Source organism: Miniopterus schreibersii (genome assembly GCF_964146895.1).
Source record: "Miniopterus schreibersii genome assembly, chromosome: 1".
Taxonomy (NCBI): Eukaryota; Metazoa; Chordata; class Mammalia; order Chiroptera; family Miniopteridae; genus Miniopterus; species Miniopterus schreibersii.
This window is the reverse complement of record NC_138101.1, coordinates 166,833,540-166,857,137: the sequence shown is the minus strand read 5'-3', so window position 1 is coordinate 166,857,137 and position 23,598 is coordinate 166,833,540. Positions and strand designations below refer to the sequence as shown.

Here is a 23,598-nt window from a genome sequence, read left to right as displayed (position 1 = left end):
TTGCATGTTGTGTCAATAAGTAGCAACAGGTCCATATATCTAAATACACGGCATCTTCAAGACCTCAGGCACTATGCTCAGTGCTTCACAAATGTTCCTCTGCTGCAGGTGTGGTGAGGATTAGATATAATCTTCATTTTACTGAGGAGAAAAGTTTCCCTTTGTTCCCACATGCTTCTTGAATGTAGGCATCTCAGTGTGCACATGATCAACAAAAGTATGTATTCAATGAATCACTCTTATTTAATACATACATTATTTTTCATTTGAGCCTCACAGAACCTCTGCAGTTTTGGTGGCATTATACCTGTTTTAATTATAAGGAAAGAATATCCTACAAGGAGTAAGTAATTTGCCTAAGCTAATAAGGGGCAGAGCTAGAATTCAAATCCAGGTCTGTCTGGCTCCAACACTTGTGTTTCTGAACATTATGTGACATTGATCTATCCAGTTATACTTAAAGTAAATATTTTGTGAATTCTAATAGGAACATTTGGTAAAATATTAGTGTGTAAATTATAACTCAACAGAGCTAATTTTTTTTAAAGTAATGTTTTAGGAAGTAAAGGATCATGAGTGTGAGTTAATGATTCTCAGACTATAGTCAGATTCTTACATAGAATTATGATAAAGTTCTATGAGTTCTTAAATGCCTTGCTTACACGGCTGTGGTCAAATGGCACATTCTTGATTGCTTTTCCACTTCCTAGCTGTAACTAGGTTAATATCTAATTTCTAATTACCTATTGGAGGGAACCTATTGAACTAGCCTGATCCCGGGTCTAGGGAAAACAGTTTTTCCAAAAATAAATTTTACAATATAGTACTCATGTACAGATTACTAATTTCAGGAGGTATTATGTAAGTAGAAATACAAAATGATCTCAGCAGAAACTTTATAAAAAAATCCTGAAGGCAGGAAAACTGTGGGCCCTAAAATAATACATATAGGAAGTGATCAGTACTCACTTGCTTGGCACTGTCAGGAAAATCAATGCATGCACATAGTAAAAATTTAGATGTTATAGAACTATGTATTCATTTTTGTTCTTAATGAAAGTGAGATTTATACATACATTTGTAGTTTTTATTTTTTTCACTTAGCAATGCATACCATAGACCTGGTATCTTTTTTCTTTAATCCTTACCTGAGGAGGGTATGTTTCCATTGATGAAAGGGGGGGGGAGGAGGAGAGAAAGAGAAACATGGATGTGAGAGAGAGCCATTGATTGGTTGCCTCCCCAAAGCGCCCCAGCCACGAGCGGGGATCGAACCTGCAACCCAGGAATGTGCCCTTGACTGGAATCGCACCCTTGACCCTCAGGTACACAGTCCAACTGAGCCATGCCAGCCAGGGCAGACTAGTAACTTTTTAAATTCAGAAGTCATACTTTAATATAGCCTCATTATGAAAATTTTAAATAGTACAGAAAATTTATTAAACTGAATGTGAAAATTACACTTCAACTTACTGTCTTCCCTTGCTACTTACTTCCTTTCAAGAAGTAGCCATCTCTTGATTGCTGTGTATAACTGCTATATAAACAGTTGGAGTAAGTTATGTACCTGTAATGTCTAATCATTGGGGAGTATACCTGAAACATATGTCAACTGTAAGTGAAAAATAACAATGATGGAAATATCAAAAAAAAGAATCTTCACAAATATAAAAATTATTTTAATTTCCTTTTAATACTTTCAAAATTATTTCATATTGATAATATTCTAATTTTTCTGTAATGTCAACATTTATATTTTTTAACTCACTTGTCATTTGGTATGAGATGTTTTGATGAAAAAATTCTAAATTGTATTAAAATACTTTAGTACTTTCTTTAAAAATATATAAGAATATGATTTATAATAAGTTACGAGGCAGATTCTCCTGTGTTAACATATAGCAATACTCTCGGGCTAATAGGTTAAGTGGGCCCAGTTTTTATTTTTATTTTTTTAATATTTCTAAATTGATTTTTAGAGAGAGAAGAAGTGGGGGAGAAAGAGAGAAACATCCATGTGAGAGAGAAACATTGATTGACTGCCTCCTGCTCACCTGTGCTGGGGATGGAGCCTGCAACCCCAGTGGCTTGTGCCCTGACTGGGAATCAAACCTGCGACCTTTTGGTGCATGGGATGACACTCAACCTACTGAGTCACACTGGCCAGGGCGTTAAGGTTTTTTTTAAATATCTATAGCAGGTGGCCTGAGACTGTAGTGCTTGTGGAACTCTTTATTCCTTCTAGTTTTAAGTTACTTCTCTCTGCAATTCAGCAAACTCGTGTTTTGTTGCTAAGTATAGTTTTTCATCTAACCTTGTATTTGTTTTCTGCTTCAAATGTGTTTTAACTGGGGCAAACAGGAATACAGGCTAGTTGGGATTGTCATTGAACTGAGACTTAAAAGGAGTTTAAAGTGCACATACCCTCTGACCTAGCAGTGCTGCTAGAATTGGGAAATAAGCACAAAAATGCTTATTAGATAAATTTTTTTTTTTGCAACAGCATTGATGACATCAGTAACAAACACTAAACAAGTAAATGCGCACCATTGGGAATGGTTTAAATAAGTTATAGTTCACTGGAGGCAGTGTTTGTAGCTGCAGTCAGACTGGCTGATGATAGCCTGGCTCCACAACTGAATAGTTCTTAACATCGATCGGACAAGTTGTTTAACCTCTCTGTGCCTCCGTCTGTTCCTCTAAAATGAGAATAATAAGGTTGTTGGGAACAACAAATGAGCATTACCATAGAGTGCCTAACAAAGTAAGAATAAATAGAAACAGTGACGTGTACAAAGAACATGAAGTTGAGAGGAGAGAGATTTGAGTGGGGCTGATTCTAGTAAATGTGTGATTTAAGGGAATATATCTTCTGTTTTAGAAACTTCATAAAGAAAATTGTCAATTCTAACTTTACTCAAGTGCCCTTGTAGTTGAAGGTTCTAGCTTTTAAAGCTACGAATAATAGTATCCCAATGTTCTTTAACTCTAAGAAGGAGAGTCCACAGATTTGTTGCTTAGTTAAGTTTAACAATGTTCAGATTCTACAAGTGGCTTTAGTGCTAACATTGGAAGAACACATATTAGGGACATCAAATGATATCCTGTAGCTAGCAAGAAGTTTTTTTCTTTTTTTATTGTGTTATCTTCCTAGACTAAGTCATGACAACTACAAAAATCTCTAGCATTGCCACCACTTAGGTAATTGTTCCTAACATTGTGTGGGGTAGGCGTTAGAGAGGAAAGGAGATATTCCTAAATCAGGTAAGGGAGACAGCCACCCTTTGTTTTCTTTCCATCATCCATTAACAGTGTGATACCCATTTACCCATTTTCTTTTTTAAAAGTATGACTACAGTCAAAATAGAATTAACAGAGTAGGGACTTTGGAGGAGAGGTGCTGAACCTTTAAAAAAAAAAGTCTTTAATCACCTTAATTTTTGCAGTTGAAATGACAGAGGATATATCGGTTGACTAATTCAACAAATTTTTATTTATGTAGCCTCTACTATATGCCTAGTTCCTTAATACCAAGGAATCAGAAGATTAAAAAGATAGTATCCCTTCAGGGTTTTCATTGTAAAATGTAGCTTTGTTAGTTAATTAGCCTCTTTCCAGAGCAAAATTTTATCTGCCCCTTTCCTTTGTTGTTGTTAATCCTCACCTGAAGTGTCCCCCCCCCCCCCCGTTGATTTTTAGAGAGAGTGGAAGGGAGGGGGAGGGGGGGAGAGAGAGAGAGACTTAATTGGCTGCCTCCTGCATGTGCCCGAACTGGGACCAGGGATCGAATCTGCAACCCAGGTATGTGCGCTTGACTGGGAATCGAACCCACGACCCTTCGGTATGCGGGCTGGTGCTCTGACCACTGTGCAACACCAGTCAGGGCTCTACCCCTTTACTTGTAATATTTTATTTGTAAATGTTGGATCCAGTTTAGCTATTCACTGAGAAAACACTAACATAGAATTATTTTCTTTATGAGACTTGATTTACTTACATTGAGCGTCTTAAAACGGGGCGTGGGTTTCAAAGGGTGATCAACATGGACATGTTTGTTACTAGACACTTGACTAAAGCACAACTTCATTCTTTTGAATTGGATAGAAAACTTACTTAGGTTGTAGCTTCTAAGGTTCTTTATTCTTAAATCCACTTGAAATATGTACTTCAGTTTATGAGTCACAATAGGAAAATCCTGTTTTTTCTTTTTTCCATTTCCTTTTCATTTTCATTCTTTTGTTTCTGTCTTCTATTGTTGCCTTTCCTTTACCTTCTGAATTCCTTTCTTTCCTTTCCTATAGGCACTGATGTTCTTTACATTGGCCCTCTGAAAGGTGAGCCTTGCCACAATTAAAAACAGAAAGTGTTGGTCTGCTTTAGCTATAGCCTTAACTTACATTCTAATTCTCTTAAACTGATTCTCCCCCCCCCAGAATTTCCACCAACTTAATTACATTCATTTGGCCTTGTTATTATATGATCTAATGTTATACAAGTAGAGTGTTATTCACATGTTTTCAAGACAAGTAGTGTCCTAAGCTTTCTTATTGTGGCATATGTTTTTGAAAACTAAGATTCTATGCTTCACACTCACTACCTCTTTTTCGTGTCGTTTATTAGGAAGTATATATTCAAGCCCCGGACTTTATAGTAAAACAATGACCCCCACTTACGATGCTCATGATGGAAGCCCCTTGTCACCGACCTCCGCGTGGTTCGGTGACAGTGCTTTGTCGGAAGGCAACCCTGGCATACTTGCTGTCAGTCAGCCAATCACATCACCAGAAATCTTGGCAAAAATGTTCAAGCCTCAAGCTCTTCTCGACAAAGCAAAAATCAACCAAGGGTAAGTTTTAAAATATAGATACAATTGAAGAATTTATCCAAGTAGAGGTGGAAATAGTTTACTAAATGTGTCCTGCTTTGTTCTACTGCCCTTGTTCCCTTGTCCAGGTGGCTTGATTCCTCAAGATCTCTCATGGAACAAGACGTGAAGGAGAATGAAGCCTTGCTGCTCCGATTCAAGTATTACAGCTTTTTTGATTTGAATCCAAAGGTACCGAGGGTTTAGAGGAATTTCTGTTTTTCCTTTTTGTTCATTTGGATGATTGTTTTTTGGAAGTTGGTGGTGTGAGGAATTGTTTGTAAATAGTAAGTCTTTACTAAAAACCCAGAGCATTAGACAAAGGCGTCTGTATTTTACATAAATGTAAAGATAATTGAATTTTTGGTTGATTTGTATTTTAAGGGCACTAATTTGGTAAAAGAAACAGAATTGGTAAAGTTAGTTTTTGGGTTTTTTTCATCTCTTTCTTCAACTGCACTGTAGGTAAAAGAAAAGCTTCTGACAGATTACCTCCTCAATTCCTTTGGTTTCTAATTATTTACCAAAAGATGTAGTCTTAAACATTTTTTTTTTAAGCAACGTCTTTCTATCTTATAGTCAAACAGTGTAATATGTTTTTACTATCAAATGATTGCTACCAAACTACTCTGTTTTCCTGATAAGACTTAAGTTTACTATGAAAATATGTAAAGTTTTACCCCAGAAAAGACCTGGCACAGAGGTTTGGATCATTTGCTTCCCTGTCATGCATGGGGGAGAAAGTCTCTTGACTACTTGTCATCCTTTTCATGTCTAGATTTAAAAAATATATATATATCTTTATTGATTTCAGAGAGAGGAAGAGAGAGGGAGAGAGAGAAACATCAGTGATGGGAGAGAGTCATTGACCAGCTGCCTCCTGCACGCTCCCCACTGGGCATCGAGCCCACAACCCAGGCAACTGCCCCGACCCGGAATCAAACAGAGATCTCCTGGATCCTAGGTTGATGCTCAGCTGCTGAGCCACGCCAGCCGGGCTTCATGTCTAGATTTTAATGTACATAGTTATCATTTTTATTAAGTGCTTAAATAATTCACTGTACAATAGTAAAATATAGAACTATAAAAAATCATTGTCGTCCCTTTTCAGGCCATTACATAACCGAATTTTAGTAAAACCAAAACTATTTTGGGAACGTAAGTACATTTGCTGGGGGCCAGAAAGGGGTTATGTATTTTGTTACTCTATCAGTACATTACTGTTGACTTTTATTAACATATCTAAATAGAATTCAATAACATATAAGTAAATCTTTTCTACAAGTCTATATATACCCTCTCTTTTGGATTTAAAAATAATGTACTGTTTCCAAGGACCCACTACTTTGTCTGGGTATGCTTTTCCACAGTGAGCAAGATACTCCTGAAATAATTAACGTGCTCTCTGATTATGACATTTTTGTTTGGCAGGTTGCCATAATAATACTGGAGAACAGTCAGTTCTACCTTACTTCAATGCCTTCAAGTTAGATTTTGTTAAGGATTTTAATATCTAATGGTTCTTTCCCTGGAAAGTAACAATCTATTTTTAATATTGAGTAATCTTTTGGCATAATTCATTGTCTTTTTTAATGGAAAATTATATATATACACACACATGCCTAACTCTCTAGGTATATTTCTTATTATTGCATATTTGATAATAAAACCCCAGAAAAAAATGTATGTTAAATTTTTCTTGTAAAGCTTTAAAGTGAATATTTAGTTTTCAAACTTTTGAATGTTAAAAGTGATATATTGTAAAAGAATTCTCTCTCTTGCTGCAGTATGATGCAATCAGAATCAATCAGCTCTATGAGCAGGCCAAGTGGGCTATTCTCCTAGAAGAAATTGAATGCACAGAAGAAGAGATGATGATGTTTGCAGCCTTGCAGGTAGTGGAGAGTACTGGTAAATGGGACTTTGGGGGCAGAAAGGATAGAGAATTATTTTTAAATAGTAAAGTGGCATATTAATCCAGTAGCATTTTAATAGTGTTTACTTTTGGCTATGTAGAAAGTGAATAGACACTTAGGAAGGCAACAAAAATATATGAATTTTATTTAGTTTTTTTGTCTTATCTAAGAGTTTAGTGGTATACTTACTAGTTACTTTTCTTTATCCTGTAGGAGAAAAATTTATCCCACCCTCCAGATGTATATTAACTATCCAATTTTCCTTTGAAATAGTCTATATTAAATAATAGTCAGATTTCTGAAAGCTTACTTGCATAATTTCATAAACAGTTGGGAATGATGACATTTGTAAAATGGGCTATGGCAGAAATAATACCTTTTAAGAAGATAGAATTTTAAGAAACTAGGAAAATTAACCATAAATATCAGTAAGTTTTTAGAATAATAATCCTTAAGAAGTAGGTAGCTAATGTTTTATTTAGATTAAACTAGTGATTTTCTAAATGTAGTTCTTGCACACCACCTGCTTCATAATTACAGTAGGGCTTATTAAAAGATTGTCCATTCATCACTGCTACCCCCTTCTGGTAAAATAACGTTAGGGTGACACCCACAAATCAGCATTCTTAGACACACTAAGGCCTGACTGACCGCTAGATTAATCTTTTTTACGTTTCAGATACCTGAGTGAGGCTTCGGTGAATGTTCTTAGATTATGGTGGAATTCTGCTTTCACCTAAAGTAATTAAATACAAGAAGCAAAGTTGTATTCAGTTATGAAAAGTTTTCGCTATAAAAATGGCTTTTTTCCCCCTTTAGAACACAGAATGCTCTCAGTATCCCAAATGCTTCTATGCACTCAGAAAAGTTTTCTAGTTAAGATTAAAAAATTGTCTGTTAGAGAGGAAGAACAGCTAATTTCTCTTAGTTTACGTGATGAAAGAAGGAAATAGACGTGAAGCTCAGAAAAGGAAAATCTTTAATGACAGATGAACTAGTCTGATCAGTTATTTTCTAGAGACTAGTTAATACTCTTCTGTTGTGCTTTTGGATGTGATTCTGACTATCTGAAGAATTCCTTGAATTAAATCCTGGAGCATTTTTATTGAAAGTCCCTCATTTGGTTATGACTTTCTACCTACATCTTTCTTATTTAGAATATGGGATTGTAATTTTTAGTGAGGGTTTTGTCAATGACAGAATAATAATACATGTAAAATATGGGGAAAACCACAGATTTTTATTGTTTGGTATTTCTTTTTATCTTTTTATTGTAAAAATAATGCATTCTTTTTAAAAAGCCAACATATAATAACATGTTTAGTACATAGTAGGTGCTCAAAAACTATTTGTTAAATGAGTGTACATAGTCATATTGTCACAGAAATGGGATTGTTATGCAGCTTCCCCCCACCCAGTGTACAATAGATATTCCATTTCAGTGCAGTAAAAAACACCTCAGAAAGAAATGGATTTTAACTCGTGGAGACTGGATGTCCCAAAGCACAACTCTCTTGGACCATTTTAGAATCTAGATTTAAAAAGAGAATTTTATATTACAAATCCCTTGAGTTGTTAGAAGCCTTCCCAGAGACTGGCCTCAAAGCCCTAGGTGTAGTCATCCAGTATCAGAAGGGGGAAACTTTGAAAGTATGGCAAAGAAATGCCTGCTATTTTTTATTTCAGACATAGCCTACACTCTCAACTATTCTCTCCTTTGGCCTCCTGGTTCCTTGTGTAAAAGAAATCTACAGTGGTAAAAAGAAAAAGTAATTCTAAATAAGAAGTTGTGGATAAAAAATGAAGTAGTTAAGTTAATAACACTGGTTTGTTTTTGTGGGGTTTTTTAATCTATATTTAGAGCGGGGAGAAACATCAGTTGGCTGCCTTCTGCAGGCTCCCCTACTAGGAATTGAATCCAAAACCTGGGTATGTGCCCTGACCAGGATCAAACCTGCAACCTTTTTGTGTACAGCACGATACTCCAACCGAGCCCACCCTACCAGGGCAACACTGTTTGTTTTTAAAGCATTTAATCAAGGACGTTTTGCTTCAGAATCACTTAAAGCACTTAGTAAAAATGCAGATTCCAGCTGAACTCCAGATTGGCTGAATCAGAATCTCTGGGAGTAAACCTCTAAGGGTTTATATTTTTAACCAGCTCTCCACATGATTCTTAATATATTCTGACGTCTGAGCCACTGCCGGTGAGAGCCTCTTCCTATCGTGTTCTCCATGATTTGTGGACCTGGAAGTTCCTACCACTGTAAAGGATCTCATTTCAGCACTACTGAAGGCATGGCCACAGACTTCTCACTACTGATTCACTAAATCTTAAAATACAGAGGAACATTGATAATTGGCCTCAGATTAGTTCATTAAACATTCCCATGAATGGATTATATTCAGTGAGTATACTTCCGAAATTTGGAGTGCTCCTTAGTGCTTAGAAAGGTAACTGATTAAGTGGTTTATAGTTCAGCTTACCTTTGCATAAAACCTCTGTCAGGTTTAACATCAAAATCTAATAGATCATTAATGTTTGTTCTAAGTCACTTACCTAAGTGTATTTAAAATCATGACTGGTTATTCTATACCCAAAGATTTTCTTATTTACTTAACAAGTAGTTATCACTACTCATGCATGTATATGTGTACATGTTAGTAATCATGTGGGTGTAAACATTGTGTTATTCTTATGTAACAATATAAACATCTCTCCCTCTGGTTATTGAATTGAGGAAAGGGGGAAAGTGTAGCTTTAGCTTTCACCACGATAGTGATAACTAACTTTCCCTCTCTGGGTAATAGTGGAATTATAAGGTAATCAATGTTAATCCATTTCTACATATGGCCTAATGCATGTTCTGTTCATTCAGTATTTCTTGGTTCCAGGCCCTGTTCTAGACACGGAATAAATAGTGAATGGGAGCGGGGGGGGGGGAGAGTAAAAAATTTCTGCTCTGTAGAGCTTAGTGGAGGACATGTTAACACTCTAAGGCCTAGGGGCCTCCCAAACTATGAATTTATTTGAATGTGCCCAAAGACCCTACTTCTTTTGAATAAATATTTATTAGCAGACTTAGGACACTGATTTCAGGTGCTGTGCCCTTTACTTTCCTGTCCTTCTAGTTCTTGGGACACTTCTATCTTTTCAAATTAGGTGATGAGAGGCATTCACTAGAGATACAGATAATAATCTCATTTTCAAGTTTTATATTTAGAACAATCATTTAAAGAAAATGTCATTTCTGGTTTCAGTATCATATCAATAAGCTGTCAATCATGACATCAGAGAACCATTTGAACAACAGCGACAAAGACGTTGATGAAGTTGACGCTGCCCTTTCGGACCTGGAGATTACTTTGGAAGGGGGTAAAACATCAACAATTTTGGTAGGGTGAATCTTTTAGCCTACTAATTGACTTTGAATGATACTTACCTTTTGTCAGTTTAGGTTCTCATGAAGTATTTTGGGGATGTGGAGAAATATTTAATGCTTTAGGATGTAGAGAAATATTTGATGCTTTAGAGAATTCAGACATTGATTTTTCAGAAACTTTTAAAATGAGTATTATTCCAGATCTTCTGATACTGTGCACATTCTCTTGCAAGTACTAGTAGGAGGACATTTCTGCAGAGGAAAAATTAATCTCAAGTCATGGATAAATCCATTTAGTGCTCTCCAAATTTGAAATATTACAAAAAGAAGAAAGAAATAGATCTCAAGAAAATTTTTAAATGCTAAATTTGGTTTTATGGTTTTAAAGCTTAGGAATTAGTTATTCCAGAAACACTAATTAGTTATATAAGAAACACTTCTCTCGGCACTGTTAGGATTTACAAATTTTCCGTATGCAGATACAGTTTTAGCTGTATTAGAATCAACAATGTATTCTTGTGCGTTATATAAACTGCCATTTGATCAAGTTTTATCAGCTCTTTATGACATTTGAAAATGCTTTCATACTATATGACTATATAATACAACCTAACCATTAAAATCCTTATCTGTATTTTAAGTAATTTTGTTTAAGTAAGCTGGTTCTTGATTTCAGATACCAAATATTAGAGTTTCTCATTTCAAGAAAAATAAGAAAAAAATGATTAAATTCTTTCTCTAGGGTGACATCACTTCAATTCCTGAACTTGCTGACTATATTAAAGTTTTCAAGTAAGTACACAAGATGGAGGGATTCCAAATACTAATGAATAATAAATGTCAGTTTTATAGTTAGGTTCACATTATTGAAATTGACGTTTGACTGGCCAACGCATCTGTAAAAGCACCAAATAAAGCACTTAACACTACATTATAATGAGGGGAACTAACCATTTTTACCAAATTAAAACACAGTACTCATTAAGTTGTTTTATTTGGTAAACATTTTTCTAGATTGCATCATGTACATTGTGAAATGCACAGTGATATATGGGTATAAAGCGACCCAGGTCGTCTAGGCAAAAGGATAGTATGTAATGAACTGTAACTGTCAGTGACCGTTCATAGCCCCTGATTCTGTTGAATTCTGTTCAGTAGTTCATGGGACATTTTATTTTTTTAAAAAATACATCTTTATTGATTTTAGAGAGAGGAAAGGAGAGGGAGAGAGAGAGAGAGAGAAACATCAATGATGAGTCATTGATCAGCTGCAGCCCGCAACCCGGGCATGTGCCCTGACCAGGAATCGAACCCTGATCTCCTGGATCCTAGGTCGACGCTTAACCACTGAGCCACGCCCAGCCGGGCCATGGGACATTTTATAATTAAGGTTCCAGTGTATGTTATCCAGACTTTTAAATGATCTAGTCATAGTCCACAGAGTCACGAGAGCTAGGCATTAAGGCAGGAAAGGAGGAGGTGTGGAATATAATAAACAGAGCCATCGTGGACTAAACTGCTGTAGCTAAACATGAAACAGCTCAACATATATAACATTTCTGAGACACGGGCATGATTTCAGATGCTGCTGCCTCCCCCCTTCTTTCTTCACCGTTTATACACCTTTTCCACCTACCTGCGCCTTTAACTACTCTCCCTCCTGACTGCTCTGTCTTCGTTATGTTTGACATCGGAGTGGCAAGGTAAAGTTACCATTGAAATACATGCCTGAGAGACGAGCACTTGCCTCACTTAGTCATGCCAGGTAAACTCGCTTGTTCAGAGAGGCCAGAGGCAGCCCCACAGACATCGTGAACCTGTGGGTAATTACGGGACCTAGGAGATTTCCAATCCTGACGTTTACTTCACCTTTCTTTCCCATCCTTTCCGTGTGACCTGCTCGTGCTACAGGTGGCTACAACTGACCGAAATACTAAAATGTTGGCCCTACTGTCTTTCTCCTCTGCCCACTCACTATTTGTGAGGTCTTCCTGAGTAGACCGATTGGGAGGGAAGGGGCCAAGCCAGGAACAGCAGGACGGAATAGAGCACATGGCCAAAGGGAGCTGCTTCAGCAGATGTAAAACTTGGCCTTAGATTTCTAACATTGCGAAACTTCGTGCTAAAACCAGGCAGTGATAAAGTTATTTCAAAAGTGGTTTTTCTCTTAATTCTATTTGACAGGCCAAAAAAACTGACTCTAAAAGGTTATAAGCAGTATTGGTGCACCTTTAAAGATACATCCATTTCCTGCTACAAGAGCAAAGAAGAATCCAGTGGCACACCAGCTCATCAGATGAACCTAAGAGGTAAGGGGAGCCTTGGAATGACCACTGTTGGTGGTAGATTATCTATTAGCTAATATTCAGTACACTTCACTTTGCTGGGGGGAAATGTTTTTCAGCAGTTTTCTGCACTCATTTAGGTACTTTTTTATGTTTATGTAAATATGTATGTTTTTTACTTAGTTTTTATTTTAGACTACTACTGTTGTTCGTTCACATCACTCCTTCCTCACCTCTCATCTGATCGATGCACTAGTTCAGGTGGTAGAATTTCCTCTCCAGGTTCACCTGCTGCTGCTTCTACAGCGAGAGGACATCTGCCTGCCTCTGCTGTGACTTCTCTGTAGGGCCTTTAGCTAGTCTTACAGATTCTCAGAGAGCCTCTCACATGTGATATCATTCACTAAAACAGCCTGGCTCACTTCCAGTTCAGATACCACTTCCTCTAGGAAGCTTTACCCGTGAGAACCACTCCAGTTAAACCCATCGTAAGTTGAAAATATCGTAAGTCGAAATGCATTTAATACACCCAATCTATTGAACATCATAGCTTAGCTTAGCCTACTTTAAATGTGCTCAGAACACAATATCTCACCCCCCCACAAAAAAAACCAGTATAGTACACTACAATGAATCAGTTGTTTACCCTTGTGATCACGTGACTGACTGGGAACTGCAGCTACTGCCCAGATATCATTCTTCATATCACTAGCCCAGGAAAAATCAAAATTTCAAATTTGAAGTACAGTTTCTGTTGAATGCATATTGCTTTCACACCATCATAAAGCCAAAAAAATCATTTAAGTTGAGCCATTATAAGTCGGGAACCATCTCTACACCCTTGGCACCTGGTATGCTTGGTAAAGGAGGCAGTAGATTGGCTCCTCACTGTTCCATACTTTTTACAGCAAAGGCTAGAAAACTAAAATACATTTCCCAGACTCATTTCTAGATTCTGAACAGATGCATTCATGTGAGCCTTGAATTCCCAGCTGAGTTAAAGGGTTGGAGAGGCAGAATTGAGAAAGGATTGGGGAGCTCTCAGGCTCTGGAGCCACAGCTCCTGGGCTCCCAGCTACTGGACCGTAGTGCAGGTGTACCTCCCCTGGTAGGCTAGTTCTGAAGTGGTGTATATGGAGTTATTCCTGTCAGTCCAGCCCATCCTTTTTGGGTTACATTTTACATGTACATTTATTATTATATGTAAAGCAACTGGACAAAAGGAAAAGGTCCCCTGACTCATTTCACAAAAATGATTCCCAAAATAATTTCACTTATCACTTAGAACACAGAGATGTTTTTCCTGATCTTTTTTCTTAGTACGTTGCACATTAGGGTATTTTTAGTATATTTTAACAAACTTTCCAAATCTACTTTGTCTGGTAGTCATCTGAACTGTTGTTTTATAGTTATGCACACTGTAAAAAATAGAAAACCTCTGTCCAAGGAAGAAGACTGCTATGCCCAAGTGTTGGGATTCTGTAATTTTCCTAAAACTTTTAGTCTCGCTGTCTTTCTGTCACATGAGTTTAACTTTGGGTCTCTACCAGTGTTTGTTTCTCAGAATCTGTTTTAGCTTTCTTCTTGCTTACCTCCTGGGCAGCCCAGGATCAGCTCAGGTTATCTACTCCTGAGTAAGAAACTAGATCTGTCTCCTTTCTGTCCCTATTATATCCTTAACCTTCTCCCTGAATGAATGAGAAGTCGAGTCCTGGTATGGAGGACTCACAAAGTGTTCTCATCCCACCTCTCGCAAGTCCTCCCAAAGGAGCATTTCTGTGGCATGTCACACTGAGGAAGGTAACACTGGCCTAAGAATCTAATGGCCAAGATTCTGCCCTGCCACTGAATAAGCCCTGTGATTTTGGGGGAAATAGTCTGTTTGGACCTCAGTATCTTCGTCTGAGAAATGAGTCTGTTGGACTGGATGCTCCAAGGCCCCCAAGAGATCTAAAATGCAAAGTTATGAAAAATTCAGTTTAGCAAATATGATTTAAACTCCTGTGCCACAAACTGCTAGGTACTGGGGACATGTGCAAGAACAAATTATTGTCCCAGCCCTCAAGATGTTTAGAGCATGTTGGGAAGATACATAGTCACAATTCAGGCAATAACTATTACTTTAAAAATTAAGTAACAGGTCAAAGGAGCAAGGGAGGGTGGGGGTAAGGGTGCTGTTTCATTTAGTCTTCAGTTCAGTAATGGTGGAGAGAATCAGGAGAGATTTCATAGGGGAAATGCTGTCAGACTTAGGATCCAAAAGAGAAAACTGAGATCTGGGGAAGGGAGGAGGAGAATTGGTAGAAGAGCCTTCCAGGCAGAGGCTGGTGTAAGAAACGCCTGGAGAAAAGCTGGAATGCAGAATTCAGTCAGGAGGATGAATGCTGCTTAACAACTGTTGAATCTGGTTCTGCTAACATGGGAGGAATAGCAGAAGGAGTAGGCAAGAATTAGTGGGTAACATTTTAAGGAGATTGTTTTTTAAACTGGCAGCAGTGAAGTGCCACTGAAAAATCATTAACTTGAAAATGACAGGATCCATCATATTTATATTGGCTACAGTTTAGAGGAATAATTTCAGATAGTGATAGTGATCCAAGTTAAGGTAATCAGTATGGATGGAGAAAGGGTACAAATTCAGTAGATACTGAGTTCAGTCAGTGGACTGGGTGATTGATTTGGGAGGGTCCAGAGGGAAAGGACTTGTTTCTGGCTTGTGTAGTTAGGTGGGTAGGGTGTTACTGAGATTGGGAAGAGACAGGAGCTGAGTTTGGAGAAAAAGATGAGTTTAACTTTGGGATATTTTAATTTTGAGGTACTTGCCCTGGCTGGTGTGGCTCTGTTGGTAGGAGCATCATCCCATACACCAAAAAGGTGGTAGCAGGTTTCATTCTCGGTCATTGCCTGTTTGATCCCTGGACCTAGTCAGGACACGTGCGGGAGACAGCCGATCAATGTTTCTTACATCAACGTGTGTGTGTGTGTGTGTGTGTGTGTGTGTGTGTGTGTGTGTGTGTGTCTGTTTCTCGCTCCCTCCGTTCCTCCCTTCCCTTCTGTCTAAAAATCAGTGAAAATGTCCTTGGGCAAGGATTAAAAATAAGTAAATAAATTAAATTTGAGGTACTTATTTGGAAATAACCTATAGGCCATTGGGTCATGGGAGAGATCCGTGCTACAGATACTGCTATGGTGGCTGTTGGCATGATGGTAAATGTAGCCACTGGAATGTTTGTCTATAATACGAGAAGGCTTAGAACCCTGCAGAAGACTCACGTTTAAGGCATAGGGCGTATCAGAGGACGAAAAGCTGGTAAAGGAGACCCCCAAAAAATGCTTAAGAAGATTATGGAAATAATGTACAATGGAAGCTAAGATAAAAGTTGTTTCAAAGAAGACAGAGTAAGCCCTAGCGGGTTTGGCTCAGTGGTTAGAGCGTCGGCTGCTTAGTGAAGACTCCTGGGCTTGATTCCTGCCAAGGGCACCTACCTCTGTTGCAGGCTCGATCCCCGGCCCTGGTTGGGGTGCGTGTGGGAGGCAACCAATCAATGTGTCTCTCTCTTCCTTCCACTCTCTGAAAAGCAGTAGAAAAGATGTCCTCAGGTGAGGATTAAAAAACAAAAACAAAGACAGTAACTTAACACCAAATGCTTAAGAAAAGTGAGAGATTGTTAGCTTCTATAGGATTCAGCCACATGGGGGAGGTGGTCATTGGCCTTGTTTAAGAACAGACGCAGCAGATTTCAGTGGTGGTTGAGTATGAGAGTCAAAGTACAGTCATTGAGAAGTAAATAGGAAACAAAGACAGCTTTCTTTTTAAATTGATTTTAGAGAGAGTAACACTGATGTGAGAGAAACATCGAACTGTTGCCTCCTGCACGTGCCCTGACTGGCCAGGGATTGAACCCGCAACTTGGGTGTGTACCCTGACTAGGAAGGACGACACTCCAACCAACTGACCCACACCAGCCAGGCCAAAGATAGCTTTTTAATGAACCTTCAAGGAAGGAGGGAAGAGAGCAGTAACAGAAGTCAGGTATAAAGAGGAGAAAGGGAGAGGCATTTTGTGGTTTAAGATGAGAGAGAGGAAGTTAAATGCTGATGGAAACGTCACAGTAGAAAGAAGGAAAGAAACCTAGTATCAGAGAGGGAGATGATCTCTCTGATGGAGCACTGGATGTGAGGAAACTCAACTCACTTGGATAGGAGGCTTTGGGAGGAGAAATGCCTCTTCCGCTGTGTGGAAGCAAGAGCAGCTGGGCTTATCTGGTGTGGTGGCAGGAAGCTTGGGGGACTTCACTTCTAGTGGCTTTTCATGTACCTGGAAAAATGGGTGAGGTGTCCCCTGAGAGTGAGCAGCATAGGAGGCCTGAGAAGATCTGAAGTAAACATTTGAGAGCATCTGTAAACATAGAAGGATTGCAAGTGTCAAGGGCCAGGTTGAGGCTGGGATCCATGAATTTCTAGTGAAACCTATGTGCTCAGTTTTGTGATTTCGTTTCCCCTCCCCTCTTACAGTGCTCAACAGCCTGAGTATAGGCAAGTAAAAGACAGGTGGTTGGACAACCAGAGTTAAGGTTTTGCTAAGTGTGTGTCTGATGGAAAGACAGTAAGTCTAGGGAACTGGAGGTGGTACCTGGTGGATGGGGTTCAGGCTGGATTGGGGAGAAGGAAGGAGTGAAAACACGTTGCTGATGGGGATAAAGTTGAGGGGTTGAGGGATAGGGTCCCTCAAAGAGAGTTAGGATTGAAGATTGTGAGCCAAATGGGCTATTTGCATTTGACACTTCAGAGGAATAGTCATTGGGTTACAGTGACATCCATCCAGCCTGTCGCCATGGAGTGTACTATCTGAAGTATGGCCCAGTAAGTGCCTCTGTGCCTGCAGTAACAGCTGGGTTACCACTCACTTTGTCTCTCCCTTTTACATTTTCTTGGTATTTTACTTTTAAAAGAGGCCTAAGTTTTATGGGATTGTGTACTTTAAAATCCACTTGAATAATGGAATTTTGCAAAAGATTGTATATCTTCAAACGTCTTCTCTTTGTTTTAACTTTGCAGCTTAACACATTGCCACACAACTTCCTATAGTTTCTAATGTTTTTATAGAGGGAGTTAAATACTGTAGCTATTTATATGTAGTGAATATTTTAAAAATAAATAAAGAGGGTGAGAAAATCCACCAAATGTTAGGGGTTGCTTCTGGAGAGGAGTGGAAGATCCCCTTCATCTAAAATGTTTCTATATGAAGGAAAAATGACAGTTTTAACATTAGTTCTTCCTGTGGTAGTTATGTAGAGGGTTCTTGTTTTGTTGTTTACACTCTGTGCCGAGAGACGTTGCTCCAGTAGAAAGAGCAAGGCAGCGGTAAGCCCTGCCAACAGTTTACCTCCATCATAGAGCTACTGGGTGATCCTAGGACATTGAGGGTGACATGAACTAAGTACACACAGCAGGAATGCCCTCTAGCGAGCCTGGACATGTACATTGTCTTATTTATCCTTCAGCATCCCTATGAGGTAGAGTTTAAGGTCAGGAAATTTGGGCTTAGAGATGTTAAATAAATTGGCCATAATTATTAAATAGTAGAGAAAGGTCTGGAACCCAAATCTGTCTGATTGCAAAGCTCCTCTCCACTCCATTATACTGGTTACTACTTATTTATGCCGACCATTTCCCCATTATCTAACTGGGTGTATGTTCAAGAAATCTGTGTTTTCTTCTGGAAAGCTACCAGCTAATGCTTCACAGAGTTGATTACAGGGCTCCAAAGAGGCTCCCATATAGGACTCTGGCTCAAAAGTCATTTATTATAATCAAAACACAGTTAAGTTAGAATTGAATTATAGAAAGGTATTTTTAAATCCCTATACATTTAGAAACTTTTAAAAATCCCAAGTGACTTAACACATATCAAAACTTGTTGAGTGCAAGTTGTAGCTCTTGACTATATCTTTTCAGCAAGACTCCTTCTCAGTCATGTTTTGTGAATTATGAGGCCACAACCTGTGTGCTGTTACCTCTCCTCTATTAGATCTCTCTGCCTCTGCTCCACCCCAAACAAAATTGCTGGGCATAAGGAATTTATTCCCTGATTTATAGATTCTACAACAGCAACATTCTACATGTTAAGATGCCATTAAATGAGCGATCCCTGTATTGGCTTGGGATTTCTTCAAAGTAAATTTGACCATTTTAATAATTTTTTTTTTAAATTATAGGATGTGAAGTCACCCCAGATGTAAACATTTCAGGCCAAAAATTTAACATTAAACTCCTGATCCCAGTTGCAGAGGGCATGAATGAAATCTGGCTTCGTTGTGACAATGTAAGTTTTCCAGCTCCTTAGTGAATTAACCAGTCATCCTAATATTTTATATTCAAAGGACCCACCATGTGATCCAGTTCTTACCTCAGTGTTCCTTTTCAACAGGAAAAGCAGTATGCCCACTGGATGGCAGCCTGCCGATTGGCCTCCAAGGGCAAGACCATGGCAGACAGTTCTTACAACCTAGAAGTTCAGAATATTCTTTCCTTCCTGAAGATGCAGCATTTAAACCCAGATCCTCAGTTAATACCAGAGCAGATCACAACTGATATAAATCCTGAATGCTTGGTGTCCCCTCGCTATCTAAAAAAGTACAAGAACAAGCAGGTACTTGGTTCATTTTACTTCATGTTCTACTGGGTTGTTTTACAATTTTGTGCACATACTTTAAATTTAGTTTCCCCTCTTAAACAAAACTTTTTAGTCTTAATTGGTAGTCAGTGTCATATCAGGTGATTAGGATATAAAATCGGAAAAATAATAGCCTTCTGTCTGTTTAAATTGGTAATTAAAAAAAACACCTTTATCGTTTTAATAGGACAGAGAATGAGGTAGAATAGTTGGGAGTATATTTATTCTAAACAACTTGAGGAAACCACTCTGTTAACAGGATGTTCATTTAGGGAATTAAATACGGTTTAACACTTTTTGTTCCTTAATTCATGCCGTTATTCGTTTCCCATCAAAATCTATATTGACTCTTCTTGCTGTTGAAATAGACTTTTCCAGCTTTGGAAATAAATTTTATAAGGTAGAGATAGTCTAAATTTAAACATCGCCTTAACATTAACAGTCAAAACCTAACCAAGATTTGCATGAGGTGACAAATTTTGGTAAATTTTCCTTGAAATTCATTGCTTTTGTACACTCTGAATTTCTTTCCTGGAAATCAGTACTATAAAATGATTGCTACTTAGGAAAATGGTTCTTTGGATACAACATAAAAGGTCTTTTGCAGGGGAATTTCACTTGGGATAACCCGCAGTATTCTCCACACCAAACATCCTGCCATAAAAGGAAAAGCTTCAGTTTGGAGGATGGGGGCAGGGGGTGAAGAAGACCTTTAAAATAAATATTTTTATCTAGTTTCATTTTGATCTTTAAGAAATAATTTTAAAACATTACTGAAAAGGCCCAGAACACTTGGTAATTCTTAACTTTAAATACAATGCTTATCATATGAGTCTGACATCACATAAGTAGAAATTAAAAATGTTCAAAAGTTTTCATCACCAAGTATTTGTCTTTAAGTTTCTGAGGTTGTGTAAGCTACATGGAAACTGTTTATCCCACAGTCATACAATGTGGGAGTAGTAAGGAATGGAGGAAATGCGCCCTGGGGAGCTTTGTGGAATGTGGATTGTAAATTAAAAAGGCAAGTGAATCAAATAGTAATTTATTTAGTTACTTATTTTTGTTCTTAGTAATGTCATTAAAAGATTGTTGAAAAGAAACTTGTTTCAGGAGGTGGATTCATTTGCCTACAAAGGCAATGAATAAATTCAAATCTTAGCAATCTTATTTTCACTATCAAGTATCAGGGAAAAAAAGATTTTAAAGTATAATTGTCAAAACAGCCAAATGTTGATTTAGGTATTGTTTTCTCAGAAATTTTTAAAATGGTACTTTCTCACTTTAAAAAGTTCTCAACTAGGTTGTCAGCTGAACATTCTCTTGAGGACAAAGACAATGGGTATTTGTCCCTAACTGGCAGGATGGCAGTACTTGTGTGGTCCATGGTTAAGGATCCTTCTAGCCTGTCTTTCACGTTGGCATCTTAGCAAATGCACAGTCTCTTTGACTCTCCTTTCCCTAACGAGACTTGGAGGTCGCTCCCCAAAGGCAGAGACCATGTATTGCCCTGACACCGAGTGAGTGCTGATAGGCAGAAGCTGAGTTGCTGCTGGGTGTCAGGTGCTGTACTGGCCCTTGGACACAGTGCTCAGCAGTTGTTTGTTCACCTGTATAATCCAGGGGCCTTCAGGAGTCGGTCAGGAAGGTGAGCAGGCCTGGGGTCATTCATTCCTACCAGGGCCTAAGTGCACTGTTTTCCTTTGGGGCTGTCAGTACAGCCTTTGCTATATTTAAATCTACTTTTAATTCCTCAAAGGTATATATTAATTAATTAAACTTGCTATGGATATTTTCACATGAATATGGCCCCCAAACTGGACTCTTACATTTTAAAAAAAGTTGTTCTGCATTTTATCCATGTTAATCCAAATTGAAATAGACTAATATGTTTATGAGCACCATTCCTAGTGGTGGTGTATGGCATCTCTTTATTTTCCCTTCCAGGAAAAAGGGTGCAAAAAACAGATGGTAATTGAGGGGTTTGCTTTTCTTTGTAAATTAAATAAAGAAACAGTATGGTCACTACTTATTTTATGCCTTCAACTTATTTCTGAAAAGCGGTGCATGGATCATGTTATGGGACTCAATCTGAGACAGTATTGAAGGCTTTTTAAATATTAATTTTGATTTTGCTACTAAAATAATTAGCTTTACCCTAACCAGTAAGAACTGGTACATGAGGGGAAAAGGGGTATTTGCTCTTTTATTTTCTCCCTCAACCTTCTCTACCCTTAATTTTAGTAACACTTAACCATCTAAAATAATATGGAGTGTTTCTCAATATTCTAAATGGAAATAATCACTGCTTTCTCATTTTCATTTTCATGCTTGCATTTACTTTGCTTGGTTTCCACCTACAGTCATTTTTTGCATGGTTTTTGGCTGGAATTTTGGTTTGCAGGTTGCCACAACTTTTTCTTTGCCTCATTGCCGTTTTTTTCTGATTGCCTTTTTTTTTCTTTCTGCCTCCTTTTTCTTTTCCTCGCATTGCCATCTACAGCCAGGCTATATAAGAGATTTGGTAAGTCCTCCACATTTACAAAAAAAGAAAGAAAATAAAAATATTTAAAGCACTAGCTACAATCTCCCCTCAGGGACTAATTTCCTTCTACTCCTTGTGGGAGTAATAATTTAAATTAAAGTTTAACTTTTCTAATGATTCCTTTAGAAAAATTTAAAAATTTTTGAATGAATATTTCTGCTAGAAACTTGTATTCTAGGTACTCATTCTGATTGTATATCTTGATGCTAAATTTAAAGCTTCCCGTGAATGTGAAGATTAGCACGTGCTGTTTTATAATAGTGATATCATACGTGTGTATACTTGGAATATGTGTCAAGAGTGATGGTTGTGTATTCCTAATAGTAAGTTTTGTTTCTATATATATGGAAACTGAAATTAAGAATAAATATGTCAGGGTTTATTTTAAAAAGTCATTTTACTAAAATTCCCAAATGTAGCTTTTTAATTCCAACTCTTGCAACATAGGATTTTGGGGTGGGACACGTAATTCAGCTTTTTAAAGTCTTTTTGTCTCCAATCTGCCATGAAAAAATGATGTTTAATGGTAATGATGTTGATGTTCCATCACATTTAGATAACAGCGAGAATTTTGGAGGCCCATCAGAATGTAGCTCAGATGAGTCTAATTGAAGCCAAGATGAGATTTATTCAAGCGTGGCAGTCCTTACCAGAGTTCGGCATCACACACTTCATCGCAAGGTCAGTGGTTCTACTGAGCACCTACATGTAAACCTCAGTCTGTGTCTTTTTACTTCATCCACTTCATGTAACTAGAAATGAAACATTTAAAGCTGCTGAGACTCATCAACCTCTTTTATAGTAAAATTTAAAGAATGTTGGAATATATTTCCTATACTTGTAATTTTTACATTAAAAATTCAAAATGATTGCATTTGTTTTTACTTGTATAAGTCTAGCACTTTTTTTAGAGCTAGACTAAAAAAGATAAGAGCACATATCCTAGAGAAAAATAGACCAGCATGTCCCCTGACCCTACTATGTTTTTCACGCTATAGGTTCCAAGGGGGGAAAAAAGAAGACCTTATTGGAATTACATACAACAGACTGATCAGGATGGATGCCAGCACAGGGGACGCAATCAAAACGTGGCGTTTCAGCAACATGAAGCAGTGGAATGTAAACTGGGAAATAAAAATGGTAAGCTATAACAATACTGCTAAAAGTTAGTAAATTACAGATAGAAAGCCCTGTAAATTCTGAAGGTTATTTGTACTTTTACCTCTTAGAGTATAAAACATAGTCAGTCATTCCCCACTTAAACTTGCCTATCTCATAACTAGCTTGGTTATTAAAACACTTAAGAACATAATCTACTTAGAATATTGCCTTATTTTTTAAGGTTGTCTTTCTATAGTGGATACATCCCTTCCGCTCGCAGTAGCAGCTACCGTTTATTGAATGTCTACTTTGTGCCAGGCATAATATTAGATGTTTTACATTTGTACCCTATTTCTGAACCTCAGCACAGCTAGATGGATTATCCCTACTTTACAAATGAGGACACTAAAATGTGGAGGCCTAAGGGCTGTCATTGTCCAAGATCACACACTTAGTAACAGAGTCAGGATTCAAACCGAGATGTTTAGGGGTCTAAAACCTGGCACATTTCCTTCCATATATTAAGCTGCCCCCAGCTTGGAATACATGCATATCATTTAAAATAAACAGAATCTTTTACTAATTAGTCATTTGTTTTAAGATGACTGGGTTTGTTGTATGAATTCCTATTACTTCATTAGACTCTCATATTTCTGAAATATTTAAACATGATACCTAAAGGTTAAATATCTAAAGCAAGTATTAAATTAAACACAGGAAGTAGGTTTTCTCCCAGGACTTGAAGAGAGACATTCTCATTAATCGAATCACCAGAGACCATTGGGAACTTAATGACCTACACCCCTGTCTTCCTTTTCAGAACATGAA

The 23,598-nt window shown here is 37.8% G+C and overlaps 1 protein-coding gene across 7 annotated transcripts in view; it reads left to right on the top strand.

Annotated features, from left to right (window-relative positions):
* Positions 1-23,598, top strand: part of FERMT2 (FERM domain containing kindlin 2) — a 64,058-nt gene that overhangs the window by 38,985 nt on the left and 1,475 nt on the right. For 3 of the 7 annotated variants that reach the window (XM_081160632.1, XM_081160633.1, XM_081160637.1), the window contains 12 exons: positions 4,621-4,846; positions 4,954-5,056; positions 6,652-6,759; positions 10,042-10,176; positions 10,906-10,955; positions 12,348-12,472; positions 18,667-18,773; positions 18,879-19,100; positions 21,072-21,095; positions 21,628-21,648; positions 22,226-22,350; positions 22,668-22,809. In XM_081160632.1, coding sequence (XP_081016758.1) covers positions 4,621-4,846; positions 4,954-5,056; positions 6,652-6,759; positions 10,042-10,176; positions 10,906-10,955; positions 12,348-12,472; positions 18,667-18,773; positions 18,879-19,100; positions 21,072-21,095; positions 21,628-21,648; positions 22,226-22,350; positions 22,668-22,809 — 1,388 coding nt within the window. The remainder of the gene's footprint in view (positions 1-4,620; positions 4,847-4,953; positions 5,057-6,651; positions 6,760-10,041; positions 10,177-10,905; positions 10,956-12,347; positions 12,473-18,666; positions 18,774-18,878; positions 19,101-21,071; positions 21,096-21,627; positions 21,649-22,225; positions 22,351-22,667; positions 22,810-23,598) is intronic. The other 4 variants (XM_081160635.1, XM_081160636.1, XM_081160638.1 and 1 more) reach the window with 2 other exon arrangements.